The sequence below is a fragment of the Ambystoma mexicanum genome, chromosome 12 (genome assembly GCF_040938575.1).
Source record: "Ambystoma mexicanum isolate Mex_15411 chromosome 12, UKY_AmexF1_1, whole genome shotgun sequence".
Lineage (NCBI taxonomy): Eukaryota > Metazoa > Chordata > Amphibia > Caudata > Ambystomatidae > Ambystoma > Ambystoma mexicanum.
In genome coordinates, this window is record NC_090936.1 from 1,216,011,498 (window position 1) to 1,216,033,667 (window position 22,170).

Genomic DNA, 22,170 nt, shown 5'->3' on the forward strand with positions numbered 1-22,170 from the left:
ACAGACTGATGCCCCGGACGCTGGAATTGTATCAGTCCTCTCACAGCTAGATGACCAAGGCAGGGAACGGCCCATAGGCTACATTAGCCAGAAGCCTAAGGACATAGAATTGAGGCGGGCCACTGTGAGAAAATAATGTTTGTCCATACCGTGCGCCCTTAGAAAGACGAGAGCCTCCCTCTTTAGGTCTCAATTCAACATTCAGACTGACCACAAACCCTTAAAGAAGCTGATGAACAAGAAGGGTGAGAATCCAGAAGTGCTTGGTGGTCCATAGGCCTCAATGGCTTTGCCTGTATTGTTGATCATAGGACAGGTCTGTCAAGGATGTATAACCCACTGGAACAAGAAACCCATCGCGATTGGATTTAATCTCCTTGTCCCTAGTATGGAGGGAGCGAGTGTTAGGAAAGGTTTATTTTTTCTGCTTTCCATCCATAGACATCAATGGGACACCCAACATGTTGCTAGTGTCTTTAAGCCTTTTTACTTCCCTTGCCCTGCTGAGCTCTCCTGTTCTGGAGGCACTGATCAGTCCCTATGGTTATCAGTGCAGGAGAACGATGGTCTCCATTTTAAAATTCATTGTTAGTTTTTCCCTGCACACATCATTTTACAGTAAAGGATGAGAAGGACACTTTGTGTCCCTGTAGCTTTCGTATTTGTAACATTGTGGTGTCTATACGTTTTCACCAGAATAGGGTGGCCTCTTAGACTCTGTTCAAAGGGTGGATTCTGAAAATCAATCGTAACACCCTCAACATCATAAACTCTAAACTATCCATCCCTTCAAGTCACTACTGAAAATGCACTTCTTCAACCTGGAGGAGTCCCCAGACACCTACTGTCACATGTCGCCTCCTCCCCGACCTTCCCACTTCTCTACAAATGACACAAAATCCCTATTCAAAAAGTTGTCATGTTGTGGATAATTATCTCTCAGAGAGAGCAAGCCCCCCCCCCCCCCCCCGCTCCACCAGTTTCATGCTAAAAGCATAGTATCCTGATCTGTAGTGCCTGCTCCTCAGTGGCACAGAGCAGTTTCAGTGGGCGCAGGTGCCCTCTGACAGCAGCAGTGACAGCCAAGACATTGCAGATTAGGAGCAACATTTAAGATATATACTCTGCTCCCAAACCCACATCATTATGCGAGTGTCTAGCCTATTGGCAGTTATACATGTTAAATATAAGCCATACATGAGTTTAAGCAATGGTGGCTAGTATTTCTCACACTTATGGAAGCCACATTAAATTGATATTGCACAGGTGTCTTCCCTGTGAGCTCAAATCAGCTCAGCTTGGAAGGGTTATGTGTATTCTGGTCAAGCTGCATGGCCCTGCCAGCTTGCAAGGCAGAAGAATTAATAGTTGAGCCTCGCCTTTGATCTTTCATAAGATCTGGTAACACCTCGCTCCAGCAGGTCAGCCGCCCAGCAGGCAATGTCCTGAGAAACAGGCATCACAAAAGGACTAGCCTCACAACAGACTGCTACAACCAAAAGGGCATTTGATGCTATTGACAAGGGAAGGGGGCTGAGGTAGTGTAGACAGATAGAGCTCAATAGAGTTGGGGGAAGATTCTGCCATCTTGCTTTCTATCCATTTCTACTTTCTGTCCCCTCCACATCCTTTAGCAAAAGAGTCTGTAAAATGTGGCTCTCCAGATGATTTGGACTTCTACTCCCATCAGCACATGCCAGCATAGTCAATGGTGAGGGGTCATGGAAGTTATAGTCCAAAACGCCTGGAGAGCCAAACGTTGCAGACCCTTGTTTTAGCACAAAGCACTCAGGGCGTGATGTGAGAAGGACAAGGCCACTTGTCTCAAGAACAAGGATTAGACTCCTTAAAGCAGCCGTGGAATTCTGCCTTTAAGAAATGGTCTTAAACACCTTCTTAGACTCGCTCTTGAACAAATACTTGAGGAAGAATTAATTGGACCTTCGTTGGAAGAGTTTACTTTCTAAAGCCCTGTGGCGGAGGTTAACACTGAGTGTCCAAGGCAGAGGCAAGCTCTGCTCCCTAACCATTCTCAGGGCACATTGGGGGTGACCTGCAGCTAGAAGCTACACTGGTACCCAGGACCTCACTGATCTGAAGGACCCTGCAGGTGTTCTTGGGCTCCATTGCCTTGGGATCCGGAGAACATGTTCCGCCGTCTTGGAATGGGCTGCAATCCTCCAACAAGGTTACAGTCTCCAGGAATGCAGAGTCCCATTCCTAACAGCATGCCCCCTCCCAGCTGCTTTGAAGCGGGCTTCTAAGGATACCGGAGATGGAAACGGCAGACCTGTCGAGGGTCTTTCATCTATGAATCTCTTTCCTTCCATCACTTTGGTGGGATTTGTGACTTGCGGGCTTACGTAAAGTTTTCCAAGACAGAGCATCAGCCACTGCGCTGGCGGTACCTGGAATATAGGTGACATGGAAGTCGTATTGGGTGAACAAATTACCCCTATGAGCTTGTCTACTATTGTAGCATTCAAATTGTTGGAGCACCTGTAGGTTGCAGTGATCCAACCGGATTCCTACCGTTTTCCATTCGCCTAGCAAGAATTGTCTCGATTCTACAGATGCAGCTTTTATAGCAAGAAGTTCCTTTTCTATCACTGAGAAGTAAACATTAGACTCCGTACATTTCCTGGAATGGTAACATAACAGGTTTTCTGAGACAGAGCATCAGCCACTGTGTTGGCGGTAGCAGGAGTTGTTGGTCTCTGTGATACTGCTTGCTGAATCGCAGCATTCTCCAATTTAAGCACCTGTTACTTGGCGGTTAAGCCTTGTACCACTGACCCCCATGTCCTGCAAATAGCCCATGGTAGTCTGCGAATGTTAGCAACTCAATCTGTAAGTGACAGGCCTTACCTTATTGGGGCGCTGTCAACTGGTTTGTATGAGGTAAGGCCTGTCCCTCCCAGAGGCCACTCTGTCTGAAGTGAAAGAGACCTCCACGAAGGAAGGATTATGGAGGAAAAAATATATTGGGTAGAAAAAACCTACAGCAATAAGGATCTTGAATCCGGAAGGTAGTAGGATGAGAGCATTCCGAGCATAGCAGGTCACCACCAGGAAGAAGGCAGTCAGTAATAATCCAGGAAGAGAATCCAGAAGGGTTCCACGAAGGAACAAGTACCAGAGGCCGGAGAGGAAGGACAAGAAGGACAAGGAGCAAAGAAGGCAGGAGGATGTGGTGAACAGGAATACAGTTACTCGTGGAGACTACGGGAAGAACAGAGTCTTCTTGGAAACAGAGCATTGAGACACGATTATCTGGTGCCAATGCAGCCTGTAGTTTCGGTGTGAGTGTAAGCATTGCATGCCAATGACGTGGGATGCAAAAGAGCATGTTTGCCATCTTGGGATGGGTAGCCGATGTAGGTCACGGTCCACCATCTTGAAATGGGCTGAAATCCTCCAACAAGGATACAGTTTTCAGGACGCGGGGTCCCGTTCCTGACAAAAATATGATGTAGATGTGTCTCTTGACGAGCAGACTTGGAGATCCCAAATGACTATATAGAGGCTACTATGTATTGACAGCAATTACCTTTCTTTTGAGAACTGTTGTATGTTTGCATATATCTCTTCATAACCACCATCGACATTAGTAAGTCCGCAGAGTAACTGAATATTTTCACTTTGATTCATCAAAACATGAATAAAATATATAAAACTTACTTCCATAGTTGCATTCTTCCACCGTGATAGGAATCTTCTAAAATGGGTCCGAAACCACCTTTAACAATCACAGTCCTCACAATGACAGACGCTACCCCAGCGAACATGATCACCACCTGGAACACATCTGTCCAGATCACAGCTTTTAGACCACCCTGTTGGATGCAAATTGTAGCAATTAGAATACTCTAATCCTCCACATTTTAAGCTTCACATGCATTCACAGCTTCTTAAACAAAATGCATTCAACGTATAAAGCATTAAATACCCCACTCAGATGAAAAAAACCAGTTGGAAAATTTGAGAAAAAGCTTACAAGTCTGCGATCTTGAAATCCAAAAGAAATCTTTTAAATAAACATATTGAGGAGGCTAATAACAACCCTGAAAAGTTGTATGCAATCTTTAACCTGTTAGAAAAGCCGAAAGCTCAATCAATACCTTTTACCCCAACTAACCAGGACTGTTTTAGGGTACAACAGGCTTTTGAAGCAAAAGGGTCAAAAGTCAGAGCTAAGATCAAAAGTGATCTGGTCAAGAATAGGTCTAACTTGCCTCCTACATCCAAAGTTGTAACCAGTGAAGGGATTCGGAGATTTGACCTTTCCACCATCACTATTCCTGGTGTGATTAATACCTTGACTTCTCTGCACCCCTCATCGTGTCCAGAAAATATCACCCCACCCAAACCGATTCTTGAACATAAAGGAACCTTTGCCCCTTTTCATGTTAGACTTGTACATTTGTCCTTTCATAACAATCAGGTTCCAGAATCCATCAAGATGGTTACTATTACACGCTTAGCCAGGAAAACAGGACTAGACCCCCAAGATCCGAATAACCAGAAACCCATTACAAATTGTAACTTTAAAAAACAAATATTGGATAAACTGCAATATTCCAATTCCAAACAATTGTAGTAGCGTCTAATATTCTTCATCGTAGACTATCCAGTTTAAGGACCCCCTACAGCAGAGAAACAGGTCTCTTAAATCTACAGACCCATATGTTGACCACCACTGACAAGAGTAACAGAGGACTGCTCGTAGTATTGGTCTGGTTGGTGGCGTTCAATCTTTTAGATCGCAAGCGCCTCCTTCACACGCTCAGAGATGTAGGGCTATGTAGCCCGGATACTATCAACTGGGTGCAGTCTTTCCTGTCACACCGGATGTCCAGAATTTGCTGGGGAGATGTGCCTCTCCACCAGCACCTATTGCTTGCAGTGTTCTACAGGGGGCCTGTATGTCCCCTGTACTCTTTAACCTTTACATGACGCCCTTATATGACCCGTTGGAAAAGATGAAGGCTTTTTTCACAAATTATGCTGATGACACCGAGCTAGTTCTTGAACGTTCAGGAGATTACGAACTTGATACAACAAACTTGGAGCATATCTACATCGGATTAAGGCCTAGATGAATCATAATCCGATGTGCCTGAACGGGCACAATACAGAGCTGCTGATCTTCGGCTCATCTCAGGCTTGGACTAAAGTTCAACCAAGATACCAGACTTTTTCTATCCATGACTGTAGTATCCTGGTTTCTAGGAAGGTCAAAACTCTAGGCGTCCACCTTGAGCCTTCACTTAGTTCCGAAGCTCTTGTTAATCAGACTGTTAAAAATTGCTCATATTATCTCCATTTGCTGAAGACCATCTGTCCTTTCCTATCAGAGTCCAACTGTGTATCTGTAGCATGGGCTATAATATTGTCTAACTCGACTATGGCAATGCCCTATTGATAGGCGCAAATAAGATGGGCTTGCAAAATTGGCAAGTGACACAAAATGATGCAGTGCGTATCATTAAATGAAAAGCTAGTAGAGAGCATATCAATAGCAGCCGACAAGATCTGCACTGGCTTCCGGTCCCTGCACGTGTCCAGTTCAAGGCAGCTGTACTTGTTCACAGATGCATACACAGAACGATACGAGTGTACCTTAAAAGGATGGTGTCTTCATATGAGCCTATAAGAATGGTCCGATCATCGACATTGGCCTTGGTCAAAAGTGTGACGCATCAACATCTGGGGCACTAGTGGTCCCGGGATGAATATTGGTTTTTGAACCATCAATCAGGCCCACACCTCTAGTACACCAGAAGGGATCCGAACAGATTGGAAACACAAGCACATTATAAAACTCCTTGTCCATTAATGGAACGCCAGGCTTATCTCTGCCAGGCCGTGGATCTTTGGTTAGTTGCAACAGAGCGTATATTGAGTTATTATCCAATGAAAAAAGGGACTGTCCAGTCAAGGTTGTATAAAAATATCTACTTTATTATTATTATTATTATTATTACAACAGACAGTTCTAGCACACTACAAAATACAGCCCCCCCTGTAAGGGAACAGAGGACAGACAGTTTCATGAAGGAAAGGGATGCATTCTGGGTAGTGACAGGAGGGTAGTCGGTAAAGCTATCAGTCTTTACTGCTAAAGGTTATTTGGTTTCAACACCAAAGGAGCATGGGGTTGTAAATGTCACTAGGGGGCTGGAGAAGGACCAGGGGGACAGAACCACAATGTACCAGGTGCTTGAGATGATCTTGATGCTCGACAGCATCAAGTCGGTTCCAGAAAGCTTTGCAGCTCCTGCGACAGAGTTTAAGATGGGAGACAGCTGTGGGTATCAGGCGGCAGGCAGTACGGCAAGCGAGACGGGATGGACGGCTGCAGGCTGGCCTACAGGGCGGCTCAGGGTCAGGAATTGTTGTCTCTGTGCTGGCTGGTGGATCTGGGATGCTGATCGAGGCATCTCGGATGGCTTAGTGACTTCAGCGTGACAACGGCCAGTGGTGCAGCTGGTTGCGGTTTGAGGACTCGACTGCGTCGAAAATATCCTTAAAAGATGGATGCTGGTTGATGCTTGTTGTGGCACTCCTCCTAGCTTCTTCACAGGGCTTGTGTCATCCTTTAAAGCAGACGGCCCAAAGCTGAGGAGAGTGTTTGCAGGCAACAGCCTTGTCCTTTGCTCAGAGACTCTCAGGCACTTCCCACCTAGGATGTTTGCCTGCAGAACCTAGCAGGGCATGCTGCGTGCTGGCTGGGTACCAGTTCTGGAGCTGCTGGATGGGTCCTCTGAGTCTGCTATCTCCCTCTGTTGCCTGGGAGATGTATAGAGGAGTGATCTTGCTTCCCTCTTGGAAATCCTGGCCTTCCTACACTGGTGGAAGATGTAAGGCACACTGTACCTTAAGCAAGGGTCCAAATGAGTCCTTCTTCTTACTCCTTTGGAAGTTATCAAATGATCTGCTAAGTGAGGGGCTCAGCCCTCTTTTAAAGCCACATGGGCCCCAGTGATTGGTGCAGGCTAAGCCTACCTTAATGAACCAATCCTGGGTCCATACCAACAATCTTCTGTTAGGCATGAGGTCAGGACCAGAGTGCTTTGTAACAGGAAATGTAAGAGGTGACAACATGTACTCCTAAGTCCCATCCATCTTTCTGTCTGTTGTAGATAAATGTGTATCTCTGGTTAACTGAGCCCTCTGTGGCTCTTGATTAAAGCACAGGCCTCCCTTGATGTTTGTGGTGAGAACAGACTTCTGTCTCCTTCAAATCACATACTCCGTCCCTCTGTAAGGGATCCTCTCTGCAGGGGTCACCTACGGTAAATAGTGGACCCAGACATGCCATTCACTGTCCTTCATACAGAGGGTTGGGAACTAGCTTCAAGGTGACAGATTGCATATCCAAGAGGTGTTAGTCCTGCCTTCCTCTTGTCCATTCTGCGATTAAGCCTGACGCAAGCCTGTTCCAACTAACACCTATTAAAATGCCCTGCCACCAGCACTTTGGACAATACTTGTAGAAATGTTGGCAATGGAGACTAAGATACCCGAGCGCTTGCACCCAAATCTGTCAGAGTCAAGTGACAGCAGGTAACTGTATGTTGTGGGTATTTTGCCTAATGCTCCACAGGGACAAAGATACACATATGCATGGATGCAATCAAACTGAGCACAATGTCTCGGTGATTCATGCGTAATTGCAAGTGATTTATTCAACTGAAGGTCATGCTGACCTTCAGTTGAATAAATCACATGCAATTACGCATGAATCACCGAGACATTGTGCACAGTGTAATTGTAACCATGTATATGTGTATCTTTAGACAATAGGAAGGCAGCTCCATGGAGCCATTGATGTTTTAATTAGGCTTCCCATGGCCGGAGAAAGGGTGTCGCCTTCCCCTTTCTTGAGATGCTTTGATGTACCCGTGACTGTTACATTCCAGCTGAACATGACAGTAAAGGACGGCACCTGTAGGCTGTGTCCTCCCGGAGTACACTTGACTAAGCGTTTCTTGTGCAATAAGCACGGTAAATGTGGGCGGAATGGCCCCACACATTTTCGGAGACTGATCTCCCATCATTCATTTTCATTTCAAAAATCAAAATAGTCTGTGCGGATGGTCGAATTCCTCTCAAAAAGCCCAATCTTCAAGGGGGCCAATGGCCTAAGAGGGCATTTCCGGTCACTTCAGCTAAGATATGGAACTCTCCCCCTTTAGATCTGAGACAACAAAAGGACTGCAATAGGTTTCGCCAATAGCTAAACACTCTATTCTTTGAGTAAAGTTGTTTCTTGAGGCATTGAGGTCCAGTTTTGTACTTTCAGTCCTGTCTCTTTGTTCTCTTGTGTTTATGTTCCAACGCTTCGATGCCTGTGGGCTTTCGGCACCTTATAATTACATAAATAAAATAATAAATAGATAAGACATGCCTGTTGTGGTCTAAAGGCATATTACTGTTTCTAAACAAAAAACAGTTCAATGAATGATAAGATAATTATTCCTATATTTATTTGTCATTAAATGACAGTGTTTTACAGGACTCAAAGTCGTTCATTCAAAGTTGGGTGGGATAGATGAAACATCCTATTAAGGCTTGTTTAGTAGAAGCCCTATCTCTGGTGATAGGCCTGCCCAGTGCCTCCTCATGCAGAGTCACTAGTGTCTCCATGTCTTGTGAAAGACCATGGGATGGTGCACCGTTACTTCCTGTACCACTGAGAATCCTTGCAGGTATGCCCGGAAGCACTGGGTCAGTCCGGTTGTGGCTGCGATGTCAGGCGGTTGCATCTTGCTGGCTGCCTGGAAACCAATGTAAGTCTTTCTGAGCTGCATTAATTGAGTCTCGTGGTTTTAGAGAATATTATTCCAATTGACTTTTTAGTAGTTGGAGTCAGTGCATATGCCTTCTATTCATGCCCCATATAAAATAAGTTTTAATACACCCTACAATATGACAAGAGCCTGCATCAGTTCAATTGTTTGTGGAGTTTCCATGTACGGGGGGATTTTTCTGAGAACATAGATTTGAAAATGATTTTACTGAGCAGTAACATTCACTCATGGTAATCCTGTCATATGATTATTGAAAAGCACACCTAGTTTGCTAGCATTAGATACTGGTGTCTGGTGAGCCCCCATGCTGGTGGCAAGGTTAACAGGTTGCTTCTGGGGCAGGGGATCCTGAAACACATGATCTGTGTTTTGTCAGGTGTCATGCACAGGTTGTTACTTATCTACCAATCATTTATCATTTGAATTAAAGCAATTAAAGCTAGCTTCACACAATCATAATCCATCCTATCCACCTCCCCTAAATCCATCACAACATCAGATGCAACAGTGGGTAGCCTAGAGAAGAGCCAAGGAAGCAACTGATTCCATGTAAGACCTTGAATCCCATGGCTATATTCAAACATTGCCAACCAATCCAAAATATCAAGCTTAACCTCATACATACCCACAATTTCTTTAAGCATACGGGGTCTCTTAGGACTGGAAGACCTTGAAGACTCTGGGAGAGATGCATTTTCAAGAGATCACCTTTTTATTTCTAGTTCATGATTCAACTCTATTTCTCTGAGTTTAAGTTCTTGGTGTTTTTTGTCAGTTTGAGCATTTAAACGTTTGAATTCCGATTCAAGCCTCATCTTTTTTAGAGCAATGAATTCAGGACTGAGTGTAGGACCTGATGAGGTTGCTGATCAGACAAGGGAGCAGTGAGGCCAACATTTGGATGGCTTAGTGACTTCAGCGTGACAACGGCCAGTGGTGCAGCTGGTTGCGGTTTGAGGACTCGACTGCGTCGAAAATATCCTTAAAAGATGGATGCTGGTTGATGCTTGTTGTGGCACTCCTCCTAGCTTTAGTTTGATTTAGGGGTCCTAAAACCCCTTCCTCACATCCTGCCTACCCAGACTTTCAGGCGCCCAAGGAGGGCGTGTAGTATCCCGTGAAGAGACAGTGAACAAAGGAACCAAACCTTGTTTGGCGTGCAGAGAAAAACACGAGAAAGACATATTCAAAAAGAAATGGTGAATAAACCCAGCTGGCACTGTATAAAAATGTATATGGTCTAGCGGGTTTAAGTTCGAGGCTACCAAGATAGCCTAAACCAATACCAAGGTTATTTATGATAACCGTGGTAGCAAAAATAGGGTAGTTGCCACTGTCACCAGCCAAGTCTGATGAAAAGGGAGCAAACCAATGCTCGAAGAGAAACGGACAAAAAGGGATAAGTATTAACCCTTTCCAGCACTCCATGTAAGATGGTTTGTACTGGGTCCGTACAATTAAAAAGACTAATAAAGTCAATGGCAACTTTACATGTTCTGGGAGACAGTAGTCAGTCCCAGAAAATGGAGTCTGAGTTGGGAAGTCCAAAAGACAACTCTGTGTCACTGCACTGAAGGTGCTGTGTAACACACAGTAAAAGGATGATGCCTGTGGAGTAGGTGAACCTCCACAGTCTATGAACACAACAATGTTCAACACACACAGCAAAACACATGTAAGAGTGGGAAAAATAGGCTCACACTCTTACCAGGTGAAAAAAATAAATCCTAGAAATCCAGCAAAGCTGCTGAGGGACTCAGTAGGTAAGGGAAATTAGCCATTCTGGAGAATAATCCCTAACAGGGATACTGTCCCAAAACCTGTTGAACTTGATCCTTGGATATTTCTGCACATTAAACATTGTTGTTTTCTAAAATTTGTCTCAAAAGCCTTGTCTTATAATTTTATGAGCATCTTACATTTACTGTTTCTCTTAACAATATATTCATTGTATCCACAAACATGCTTAACTTTAAGTGGTCTTTCAACTGTAGATATTTTGCAGGGGATACCGAGTCCTTCACTTTTGGACACTGTTGTTTTCTGTTCTTTGGAAAGTATAAAAGGTGCTGACCCTCTAAACCCAACAAACTATAATGAAATATTACCTGGAAAACAAAATACGGATACGAGACATGTGCTTTGATGAAACTTTTGTGTGGCCTTGTGGGTAAACGTCTGCAATGAGAGCATGACATCCTTGGGTGAAATCCTGGTAGCCGAACACTTGAGCAAGCACATTTTTTTAAAAATGCCGGCCTCAAAAGCACCCACGGGGTTTGCCTCATCCCTCTGAAAAACGTGGGCAGACGCAATCCATCCAAATGCATCATCGACTGCTGCCGTGAAAATCAGCACAGCGGCCGGACCTGGGAAAATAACCCCTCCATTCTCCAGGATTGCAATCTCTCTTGCCACATTCTGGACAAATGTTCATGACCCACCCTCTCATCATTTCCCCTTCTCACCCCCACATTTGTCTTTCAAAAATACACAACCCATAGTATAGTACTTGCACCAATAATTAAATCCATGTAGAAATATTGTAGGGAAAAAGTGTACAATTGTGGCATTGTTTCCCCAATCTTAAATGGACGACAACAAATATCACATTGCAATTCAGGAGAAGGCAAACAGTTCCCCGTGGGTTTTGAACATTTACTTTGAAGACATACACTCACAAAACAAGAAAACTTGTGAAAATGTTATCTTTTTGTGTTTCAATGTTTGACAAAGGCATGCTTCAAGAGAAACATGATACATTCTACCAAAAATAAAGTCTTTTTGGTGTTATGTTATGCTATGTTATTTTGCATTTGTATAGCGCCTTATGTATCATTGGTATGATCTCAAGGTGCTAGTAGGTTGAACGCCCTCGGGAACCGCAGTTCAAGTCAGTTGAGAGAGAGAGAGTCGTAAAGTGCGTGGGCGCACCAGGTATGTGTGCAGCTGGTGTGGTTGTTGCATGATAGCTGCTTCTTAGCGGTAGGTGTGGTGCTGAGGAGATCTGTTGAATGTGCTCAGTCTGCAGGGTAGACATCCAGACTGAGTTCTGGCTGCGTTAGGCCTAAGGAGAAGCCTAAGCTAGTCGGTATGTGCAAGCTAGCTGTGTTTTATTAGGATGATGAGTAGTTTGATGAGTCATGTTAGTACGAGAACAGCTTTACAGACTGTGTCATAGTACTGCTGTGTTCTAGTTGAATGGTGGTGTATAGGAGAGAGTAAGCATAGTAGTGTGAAATTATGGTAATCAGTAAAGTGTATGCGACCAGGCACACTCAATGATGTTGGGAATACCTTCTAAATTCAACTTTTAACACAGTGACGCTATTAGGGCACACTCAATGATGTTGGGAATACCATCTTAATTCAACTCTAATACAGTGACGCAAATTAGGGCACGCTTTCTATGTTCAGCTTTAACACAGTGATGCCACCAGGGCACATTTCTAAGTTCAACTTTAACACAGAGACGTTATTAGGGCACACTTTCTAAGTTCAACTTTAACCCAGTGGTGCTAATGGGGCACACTTTGTAGATTCAACATTAACACAGTGACACTATTAGGCACGCTTTCTAAGTTGAGCTTTAACACAGTGACACTATTAGGCACGCTTTCTAAGTTCAACTTTAACACAGTGACGCTATTAGGGCACACTTTCTAAGTTCAACTTTAACACAGTGACGCTATTAGGGTACACTTTCTAAGTTCAACTTTAACACAGTGACACTATTAGGCACGCTTTCTAAGTTCAACTTTAACACAGAGACGTTATTAGGGCACACTTTCTAAGTTCAACTTTAACCCAGTGGTGCTAATGGGGCACACTTTGTAGATTCAACTTTAACACAGTGACACTATTAGGCACGCTTTCTAAGTTGAGCTTTAACACAGTGAAGCTATTAGGGCACACTTTCTAAGTTCAATGTTAACACAGTGACGCTATTAGGGCACACTCAATGATGTTGGGGATACCTTCTAGATTCGCCTTTAACACAGTGACGCTTTAGGCACACTTTCTTAATTCAACTTTAACACGGTGACACTATTGGGGCACACTCAATGATGTTGGGAATACCATCTAGATTCAATATTAGCACAGTGACGCTATTAGGCACGCTTTCTAAGTTCAACTTTAACACAGTGACGCTATTAGGGCACACTTTCTAAGTTCAACTTTAACACAGTGACGCTATTAGGGCACACTTTCTAAGTTCAACTTTAACACAGTGACGCTATTAGGGCACACTTTCTAAGTTCAACTTTAACACAGTGACGCTATTAGGGCACATGCTGTTTTTCACAATTCCGTCTGAATGTGGCACAAACTAACATTCACAATTCCGTCTAAGTGTGGTACGTGCTGTCATTCACGATTCCAACTAAGAGTGGGACATGCTATCATTCACAATGCACCTACGTGAGGGATATGCAACAAGTCATAATTCTATCTAGGAGAGGCACATGCTATCATTCGCAGTTCCACCTAGGTGTTGCACATGCTATTATTCACAATTATGTGTTAAACATGAACATTTGAAATATGGCAGATAGTTTTAAACAGTTTTGTGGGATATATTTTAATTGTTGCAAACAAAGGGGGGTCTGGGAATCTCTCTACCAGCACGAACACAGCCCAATGACCTGTTCTTGGGTGAATAACCACTGGGAGAGACTCTACCAAGTCTTTAGCTCACTGTCCTTTTCACAGAGAAGAAATTTCCCCGCATATCAGCCTTTGTCCTGCCCAGGGGCAGTCCAGCGCCGAAATGCTAGGCAATTCTCCTCTGAACAAGAGTACCATCAGTAACATTCCCAGACCCCCTTTGTTTGACCTATAAATCACTCCCACTTTAAAAACTCTGATCGGAGAAAGAAAGTGGTAAGTAGTAATTATGGATCCCCCACAGCGTCTGATGGCCCGCTGGGGAGGGGTAGAGTATATCACGGCCAACAGCACATCACTGCTCTCTTGCACTTTTCCAGCTTATTCCCACTAACCCACTCCCTCTCCTCCCCTTTTCAGAGCCGCCAGAGCGCCACAGGACCACTTTGGTGGTGATAGTGCACGGTACAAATGTCCTTTAACATTAACATATATCGCAAACAGTATTGCCAGGCGCCCCTGGATGCAGGGTTCGGAATTCAGGGGAGCTGGGAGACATTGTACGGTAACTCATCAGCAACCAGACCAACAAAATACAACCAACTAGGGAACAAGAGCTTTATTTGTATACAAAAAGGAATGAGCGACAGGGTATTATAAATCCACTACCGCAGAGCTCTCACTCTCTTCCTCCACACAGGATTCAGTTTATAAAAATTGACATTCATGATGCATTCGATATACAGTATTAATCCCCTACCCTCGTTGGCTACTGCCTATATACATACTAATAGTTACATAGAGCCCATTCTCCAATTGGTCTCGTTGTCTTCTCTTCCCCCATCAACACACACCACACGTGGGGAACAACCTCTTGCATCTTAAAAGATTGCAAAGCAATAGGTCAGATTCGATTGGCAGCACACTACCTTAAATCCTAACCACTTGATATGCACTTGATATGCACCTGTTCATCAACATGAACTCAGCAGATAACTTCAAGTTCAGTCCGGTCTTTGCGAACAAAGCAACCCTGTTCTCATTCCAGACCCGCTGACGCTTCCATCATGCCCTCCCCACCCTATGGGCATAATAATTAATTAATTATAATTGTTCTTTAATAACGCGCTTAATACCAGAGATTGGTTTCTAAGCGCAGGATCAGGATTCAAACCTGTGTTGCACTGCGTTGCCTTGCTTCCAAGACAAAAGCAATGCCCCTTAGCTATCCCCCCCTATCGCTCTTGGCTCTTCCTGGCACAAATCACATATTGTGTGGTTCCCTGTTCCCCCTGTATCAGTTCCCCTCCCTAGAGATGCGCCTGGTGTTCCACTAACCAATTTAATTCAAGACTCGTATTCCTACTCATCTGGCAGTTCAAATGGAGTGGCCACCATTCTTGGGGATGCTAGTGCCCTAAATATTGAGTTCATGTTTTGTAACCCAAGACCTCTGCCCCGGCTCCCATGAGTATGGGCTTCATCCTGGGCCGCAGCCCTACGCCTGATTGGCTGTGCATAATCCTGCCTAATTGTTGAAAGACCTAACTGAATGCATTTATGTGCAGGTATGCGTGCAGGTTCCTTACTTGAATCGAAATGGAATAATGATAAAGCAGTGTTGCTCTATGTCTCTCAGACAGCCTGAAGGATTCAGGTTTACTCGTGAATGTGACTTTTGTTCATAAACTACTGTTAACTATTCTACACAACATTAAAGCAAAGCAAATGGTTAATTGTCCCCTATTTAACTCTCCACCCTAGCCAATTACTTCCATCAGTAAAGCTTCCCCCTCTACCTTGAACCATCCCTCACACCTTCTTAATATTTTAATATATTTTTCGCAATCTGAAGCATTTGGGAGGCGGTGAGCTGGACATGCATCCCAACATTCCCCCTTCAGTTAATCCTCCATTAACTAACTTCTCACTTTCTCTCCATTTATCTACTTCATCCTTAGGGAGCCATGCCCTACCCCATTGTTTGTACATTTCTCTGGGGTACAAGTCAGATATATACAATCCCCATCACCTGCTAAATTCACCCAATGCTCTGTGCAGTTCTCTTGATCTGGCCTAGGTGTAGTTAATGTTCGTGGGGGTAAAGAGGCCGTTCAATCCTAACCATACCTGGTTTATTTGGATCCTCTGTCTGAGCCTGCCCATCCTTTGTGAGCCACTCCTGCCCCAATAGGAACCATCATCATTGCACTGTTCGGGATAGTCTTAGCGCAGTTCGAAGCATCATTTGGCGCATGCAGAACAACACCAACAGGAGCACCACGATCAGGACCAGTGTCGTCACCAATGCACCAAGCCAGGATGGCGCCCATGAAAACAACGTGTCAAACCAATCTTTGGCCTGAACACCTGTTTTGCATTCCATACCAGTATTTAGCTTGTGCAAGGCCACTAGGATGTGCATAAGGGATCCATTCTCTGCATCATTTGGGGGTGTGCAGCAGGACAACCCAATCTTTTTACTCACGCCTCCTTCCATCGCCGTCAAGAGATCCAGGACATACCGGTTTTGAGCGTCATCAACCAAATCGCCCTCAGCTCCCTCTAAATAGCGTTCAGACCTTTTTCAGTATCATTTGCCAACCAGATCACTTCCCACTGAACACTCTGCAACCACTTTGCATTCACGGCAGCCTGGATCCCTAAGGTTAAAAGGGACACCTTTGTTTTTGTGTACAGCTAATATTTGTCTGGAATCGCTTTGAGCAACTTAGATGATTCTTCTGACAGATAATTTGATCTCTTCCTGCGCCGCTTCACCGACTGCTTCTTCTTTCTCCTTTCTGGGGGTTGAATGGAGGATGGAATGGATTGCAACACCTCATGCTTCGAAGCTATTGTCAAATGTACTTCTGGCACCACCAGGATAGCCAAGTGCAAGTATGTTAGTGCACACGTGCCCCACCAGGAAGGTGTAAGATGTAGGTATGCTTGTTAACCACATACCTAGTACATGTCCATCAATGCTGCTGTCCCTTTTGCAAAATCTGCAATAAACATTGTCTTGTTGCACTCAGTGTTAGTGCCTACTGGAAAAGTCCCATGCCCTCAAACACAAAACTGGTATTCATCCAGTTGTTGCACTTTTACTGGAGTTTCACATGCTTCAATTCATGTTAGTATGAGTATGAGTTTATATGCAGTCATATCATGAAACAGTTCTTATTAATGTTCCATATAACTTCTTCTACAAACCCTGCCAACCCCCCTGCTGCACAGCTCACCACCGCCTACTCCCATCTGTTTGACACACACAACACTCCATCCAATTTTACCATGGGCCGTGGGAAGGAAGAGAACCATTCAATTGCATTGGACGAACACTTGCCATGTGAGCAAAAAAGACTCACAAGGCATGAGTGTTCCAATAAGTCGAACGCAGCCGAGAAGTCTAACAGTAGCAATATTCCGGCCTTGCCGTTCTCCATCATGGTAAGCATTTCTGTCTGTAAATCCACCAATGCGGTCTCTGTCGCATGTAGGGCCCTGAAGCCTGATTGCTGCTGATGCAAGATGTTGTCAACCTCTAAGTGGTGCTGAAACTGAGTAGTATCAATTTTGCCAATGATTTTTAACATGAAGAGAGCATTTGTTATGGGAAGTACGTTGCTTGGATTACTGGGATCAGAAACTTAAATAAGGGGGAAACTACAACTCGTTTAAAGCTATCAGGTACAGTCCTGTCACTAAAGGATGAATTAACAAAACGTGCAATAAATGGGGAGAAAATATTAGGGTTTTGCACGATGAGTTTAGAGGGAAAGATTTCACCATTGCATGATGTGGTACGCATCTGTTTCAAAAATTTAAAGACATCGGGCCTCATTACATGTGTGCCGGTCCGGTAACAAGGGTGCCGGTAAGACTACAGGCACCGGTGTTACTAAACCGGCACACTACGGGTCTGCCTGCCGGAGTCGCTGTGCCCAGCAGGGCTGACCCTTCACTGAAGCACCCAGCACTGTTAATAACGGTGCCGGTGCTTCCGTGTTCCCCATTCCCATAGAGTCCAATTGGACTCTATGGAAATGGGGAATTACAAATTACCGGCGCCTGACTTCCCAGAACGCTGGGGTTGTAATCCCCTGGTGTTAGGGGAAGTCAGGAGCCGGTAATCTTTTTCGGGTCTGGCTGCAACCCGCCGGTATCACCGGCGGGGCTACCGCCAGACCCGAAATGGGGCCCATCATTCTCAGAAACGCGTGAGAAGGAGAAGTTGTGTAGGGGCTTAATAGCACCCTCCCTGCATGAGAAAGTTGAAAGGTATGTAGCTTGAGAGCAGCTGTAATCATAGTGTGCGCTTTGGAGATCTTGCTAGCAAAAGCTTGTTGGGTTTGATTGCAGGTTTCGTAATTAAGTGTAAACTGCTGAGATTGGAGTGTGGGTTTTTTCCAGATTATGATAAATTTTGAATAACTTCTTTGTATCATTCTCAGCGGACTCAATTTCCCTGTTAAAGAGATCTATTGTGGCCTCATAGATTTGTTGTTTATAGATAATCTGCATCTGTTTCCAGGCTGTTTTATTTTCAATAGTAGGGCGTTTTTCCAAAACCCTCACAAGACATCTCTTATTTGCTTCAGTCTGGGATAATATAGGGGTAAACCAAGATTGCTTACTGTTGTTATCTCTAACTGTTTTTGTGTGCACGGTGCAACTTTGACAAAAAGACGAGTAATTTGAGTATTATATTGAGCAATGATGGCGAGCTAGCAGATTCTGGTGCAGGGCTGACATCACCTTCTTCTGACCGGCGTGGAGCAATCTGTTGAGAAAGGTATTTAATACACTTTGTTAACTGAGTCAAATACGAATTGAATTCATCCCCAGAATTGGTGCAACCCTGTGAGCATCTGAGGCACTACGCGCAGAGGATAATGGTGTGTGCATACATCTCCCCATCACTATCTCAGGAGGGGAGAGCTGATCATCCTTACAGGACTGAGAGAAATTCCTGGCTACCTCGCACTGGTATATTGAAAAGGATGAGTATCCACACGGTATTAGGTAGGTACAGTGCAAATTTATTTGGGTGAAGACATTTAGTCTTAGTAGTTGTCAGCCAACACATGATTTGACCTCTAAGGTCTTTATCAAGGCCATGATTGAAGTAAGTGGGCTCTGAGTTCCCAGGTGGAACATTAGAGGGCTTGTGAACCCTGTTAAGGCCCGGAAAATCTTGACATACGCCAGGAGGCATAAGGTTGACATACTCTTATTGTAGGAGACTCAAGCTATTGAGAGGGTAGTGGAGATGGTTGCCCGAGACTGGGGGCCTCTGCGGAAAGGTACAGACTACTCCTCGCAGTCCAGGGGAGTGCTGACCGTTATACATCATTGCATGGATTTCCAACTTAAAAGGAGGTCAGAGCTGGATGGGGAGGGGCAGTTTGTAATTATATGCAGTGTACTGAGAAACCAAGAGGTGATACTAGTCAACACATATGGCCCAAACACCAACGCTCCTGACTTTTACCTCCAAGTTATTAAACAGATATCACCCTTGGGAGATTCCAAAGTTATCTGGGGAGGGCTTAAAACTATTTTAGACCCACAGAGGCATAGGATATCCAGAATCCCCAGATCACAGACCAAAGCTGAATTGACAATATTACAGGGCATGTCTACACTGCCTCATGTGGACATCTGAAGAGAACTACACCCCACCCTAGAAGAATACACATTCTACTCCCGGGTACACAAGTCCAGCTCACTCATTGACTACTGGCTAAGCTCCCCAGATTACAACCCCCAGGTCAGGGACTGTGCCATCCTCATGTGGACATTGTCGGACCATTCACCGGTCCTGCTGGAACTGGACATGGGCAACACAGAACAAGGTCCGCGACTATGACGGATGCCGCCAGCCTTAATGCGTTATAAAACTATCATTGAACCCTTGCGTGTAGACATCACAGAATTCTTTGACCGTAATTTGGGCTCAGTGGGATCGGTGGCTACCGTATGGGAATCTTTAAAGATCTGGTTGCCGGGGAACTTACTATCGCGTATGCTGGGCACACAGCAACATATTAGAAAGGAAATAAATAAAGCCGAGCTCACCCTATGTTCTCTCGAAAACACACACTCACAGACACCGGGGACCAAGACTCTCAAGCTGCTACAAGACCAGCTGAAGAGGTATCGGGACCTTGCTGATCTCAAAATACTATATACTACACAACCAATGAGGGCCAGACGCTATGGCGAGGGGAATAAGGCATGCAAGACCCTGGCAAAGCTTATCAAGGCGGAACATGGTTGTAGGACAAATGGAAGAATCATGGGTATGGATGGGACAGTACACACAGAGGCTGAAAAGATCAACAGGTTTTTTTAAGACTTCTATTCAGATCTATACGCAGCAAACGCAGCCCAAGTGTCAATGAGCGAGCTAAAGCAATTCATGAAATCATTTTCGCTCCCCGGGCTTGAGCAGATGGTCCGAGATATATTCGAAATCCCCCTTACAATGGAGGAAATTGGGCAAGCAATTAAAGACCTGGTAGCCGGGAAGGTCCTCTGACCCGATGGTCTCCCGGCAGACCTGTATAAATCATATGTGATGGAAGCAGCCCCTAGATTATTGGAGGTGTGGGAGGAGGCCCTGTCGCCTGGTGTGCTCCCGGGATCAATAAGAGAAGCAATCATCACAGTCTTGCTCAAGCCTCAAAAACCCCAGCATGATCCTAAATCGCCCCTTGTCTTTGATAAACACAGACACTAAAATATTTGCAAAGGCCATAGCGAATAGGCTGCTAGCACACATGAAGAAACTGGTGCACCCAGACCAGTCGGGATTCATCCCCACGAGATCCATCTCCCTAAATCTTTGCAGACTCTTTGCTATAATTTCCCAGTTAGACCTCAAGGCAAAGGTAAGAGCCATATTGCTTGATGCTGAAAAAGCATTTGATTCGGTTTCTTGGAGGAATATGTATGCCATGCTGAGGCGATTGAGGTTTGAGCCAAGATACCTGAGCTTCATTAGACTGCTATACAATGACCCCAAAGCCAGAATAAGAACAAATCACACCCTATCATCCGGGTTCACCCTACACAGAGGGACGCGCCAGGGATGCCCACTTTCTCCCCTCATTTTTGCCCTCACTGTAGAAGGTATGGCGGTATATCTACGACACAGACACTCAAGTCAGGGTGTCCGGATCCGAGGCCCCCCCCAATGTATCTCGCTCTACGCGGATGCCACCATGTTATACATCAGAGACCCTGAGACAAACCTGACCCTGGTAATGCGAGATATATCGGAATTTGTGAAATACTCAGGATACAGAATCAACCAGACCAAGTCTGAAATCATCCATCTGACTACAGGGGCTGTACAGTCGGACGCCACAGCGACTCTTTGCTGGTCCCAAGCTCAGCCCGTTACCTAGGGATTGTAGTGGCCACCGATAGAAATACACTACATACCACCAACTACGAACCATACATAACATGACTCGAGGCCAAATTTACCCTATGGAACAAACTCCCTATATCAATGTATGGTTGCATAGCCCTACTTAAGATGGTCGTGCTTCCCAAACTACTCTATTTATTTAGTAATACTCCAATATGGCCCAGTCGAACGTTCTTTGACAAGTTACAGAAGCCTGCCTCCAACTTCGTGTGTGGGGGGATACGTTCAGACTGAACTGGGCCAAGTTATGCGAGAACGTATGACACAGGGGCACCAGCAGCCCCGGATTTTGTGCTCTATTACTATGCCGCACAAGTCCATTTAGCTAAATACTGGTTCCAGAGCACAGAAAACTACGCCCACATACAGGCTGAGAAATATGCTTCAGCCCCCACTAATTTATGCTCCATGATATTCACTAAGAAATACGGAGAACCCTGTGGAATTGACACAATGGCCTGCACGATACGGGCCTGGGACACACTTTTCAGTGGGTGGAATGTAAAGAACCATATTGGGCCACCTCCCCTCTCTGGCACTACCCTGGTATTGCCTGGTATTGCCCCCACACTGGGAAGGAACTGACTGTGGGAGACCTATTTCCGGGTGGTGAATTTGTAAAACTGGGGGAAGTACAAGGAAAGATTGGTCCAGGGTTCACAGTAGCATTACAATACCACAGCCTGAAAGCAGCCTGAAGACACAGATGGCCCTCTTTCCCTGCTAAAACCGACCCCCCATCCGTTTATACTCAACATCATGACACAAGAAGGGTTCAGAGGGACCATCCCTACACTATACAATACAATAAAATCCTGAATCACCTGCACATCACCCCCGGAAAATTACGAGGTTTGACCGGTCCAAGCAGGCGCTGTGCCCCAAATGCAAACTTACGGAGGGCCACTCCGTACTCATGTACTGAAAATGCCCATCCATCGAGCAATTTTGGGAGGAGGTGTCCACCACACTCAGCGAGATACTCGACATCCACATCCCTGCCCCCCCACTGTAATACTTAATCAGGGACATAGGGAATGTACCCATTAAGACACGCAGACTCTTCTCTGTGGCATGTGCGGTAGCCAAACGCAACATCCTTAGAAGCTGGAAAGCGAAAGCAGCACCCACAATCCGTGCATGGCTCAAAGATTTGTTGTACGTCTATGAGTCTGAAGAAAGTTATGTAAGGGGAGTTGCACCTATGAGCCGGCCAAAAGACATATGGTCCCCACTCCGCCGCTATCTAGTTGACAGACACAAAGAGGCCTAACCAAAAACAAGACCCAGGTGCCCTTTAGT

The 22,170-nt window shown here is 45.0% G+C and overlaps 1 protein-coding gene across 1 annotated transcript in view; it reads right to left on the reverse strand.

Annotated features, from left to right (window-relative positions):
* Positions 1 to 22,170, reverse strand: part of LOC138514391 (sodium-coupled monocarboxylate transporter 1-like) — a 987,363-nt gene that overhangs the window by 713,306 nt on the left and 251,887 nt on the right. The window contains exon 5 of the mRNA XM_069629873.1: positions 3,682 to 3,836. Coding sequence (XP_069485974.1) covers positions 3,682 to 3,836 — 155 coding nt within the window. The remainder of the gene's footprint in view (positions 1 to 3,681; positions 3,837 to 22,170) is intronic.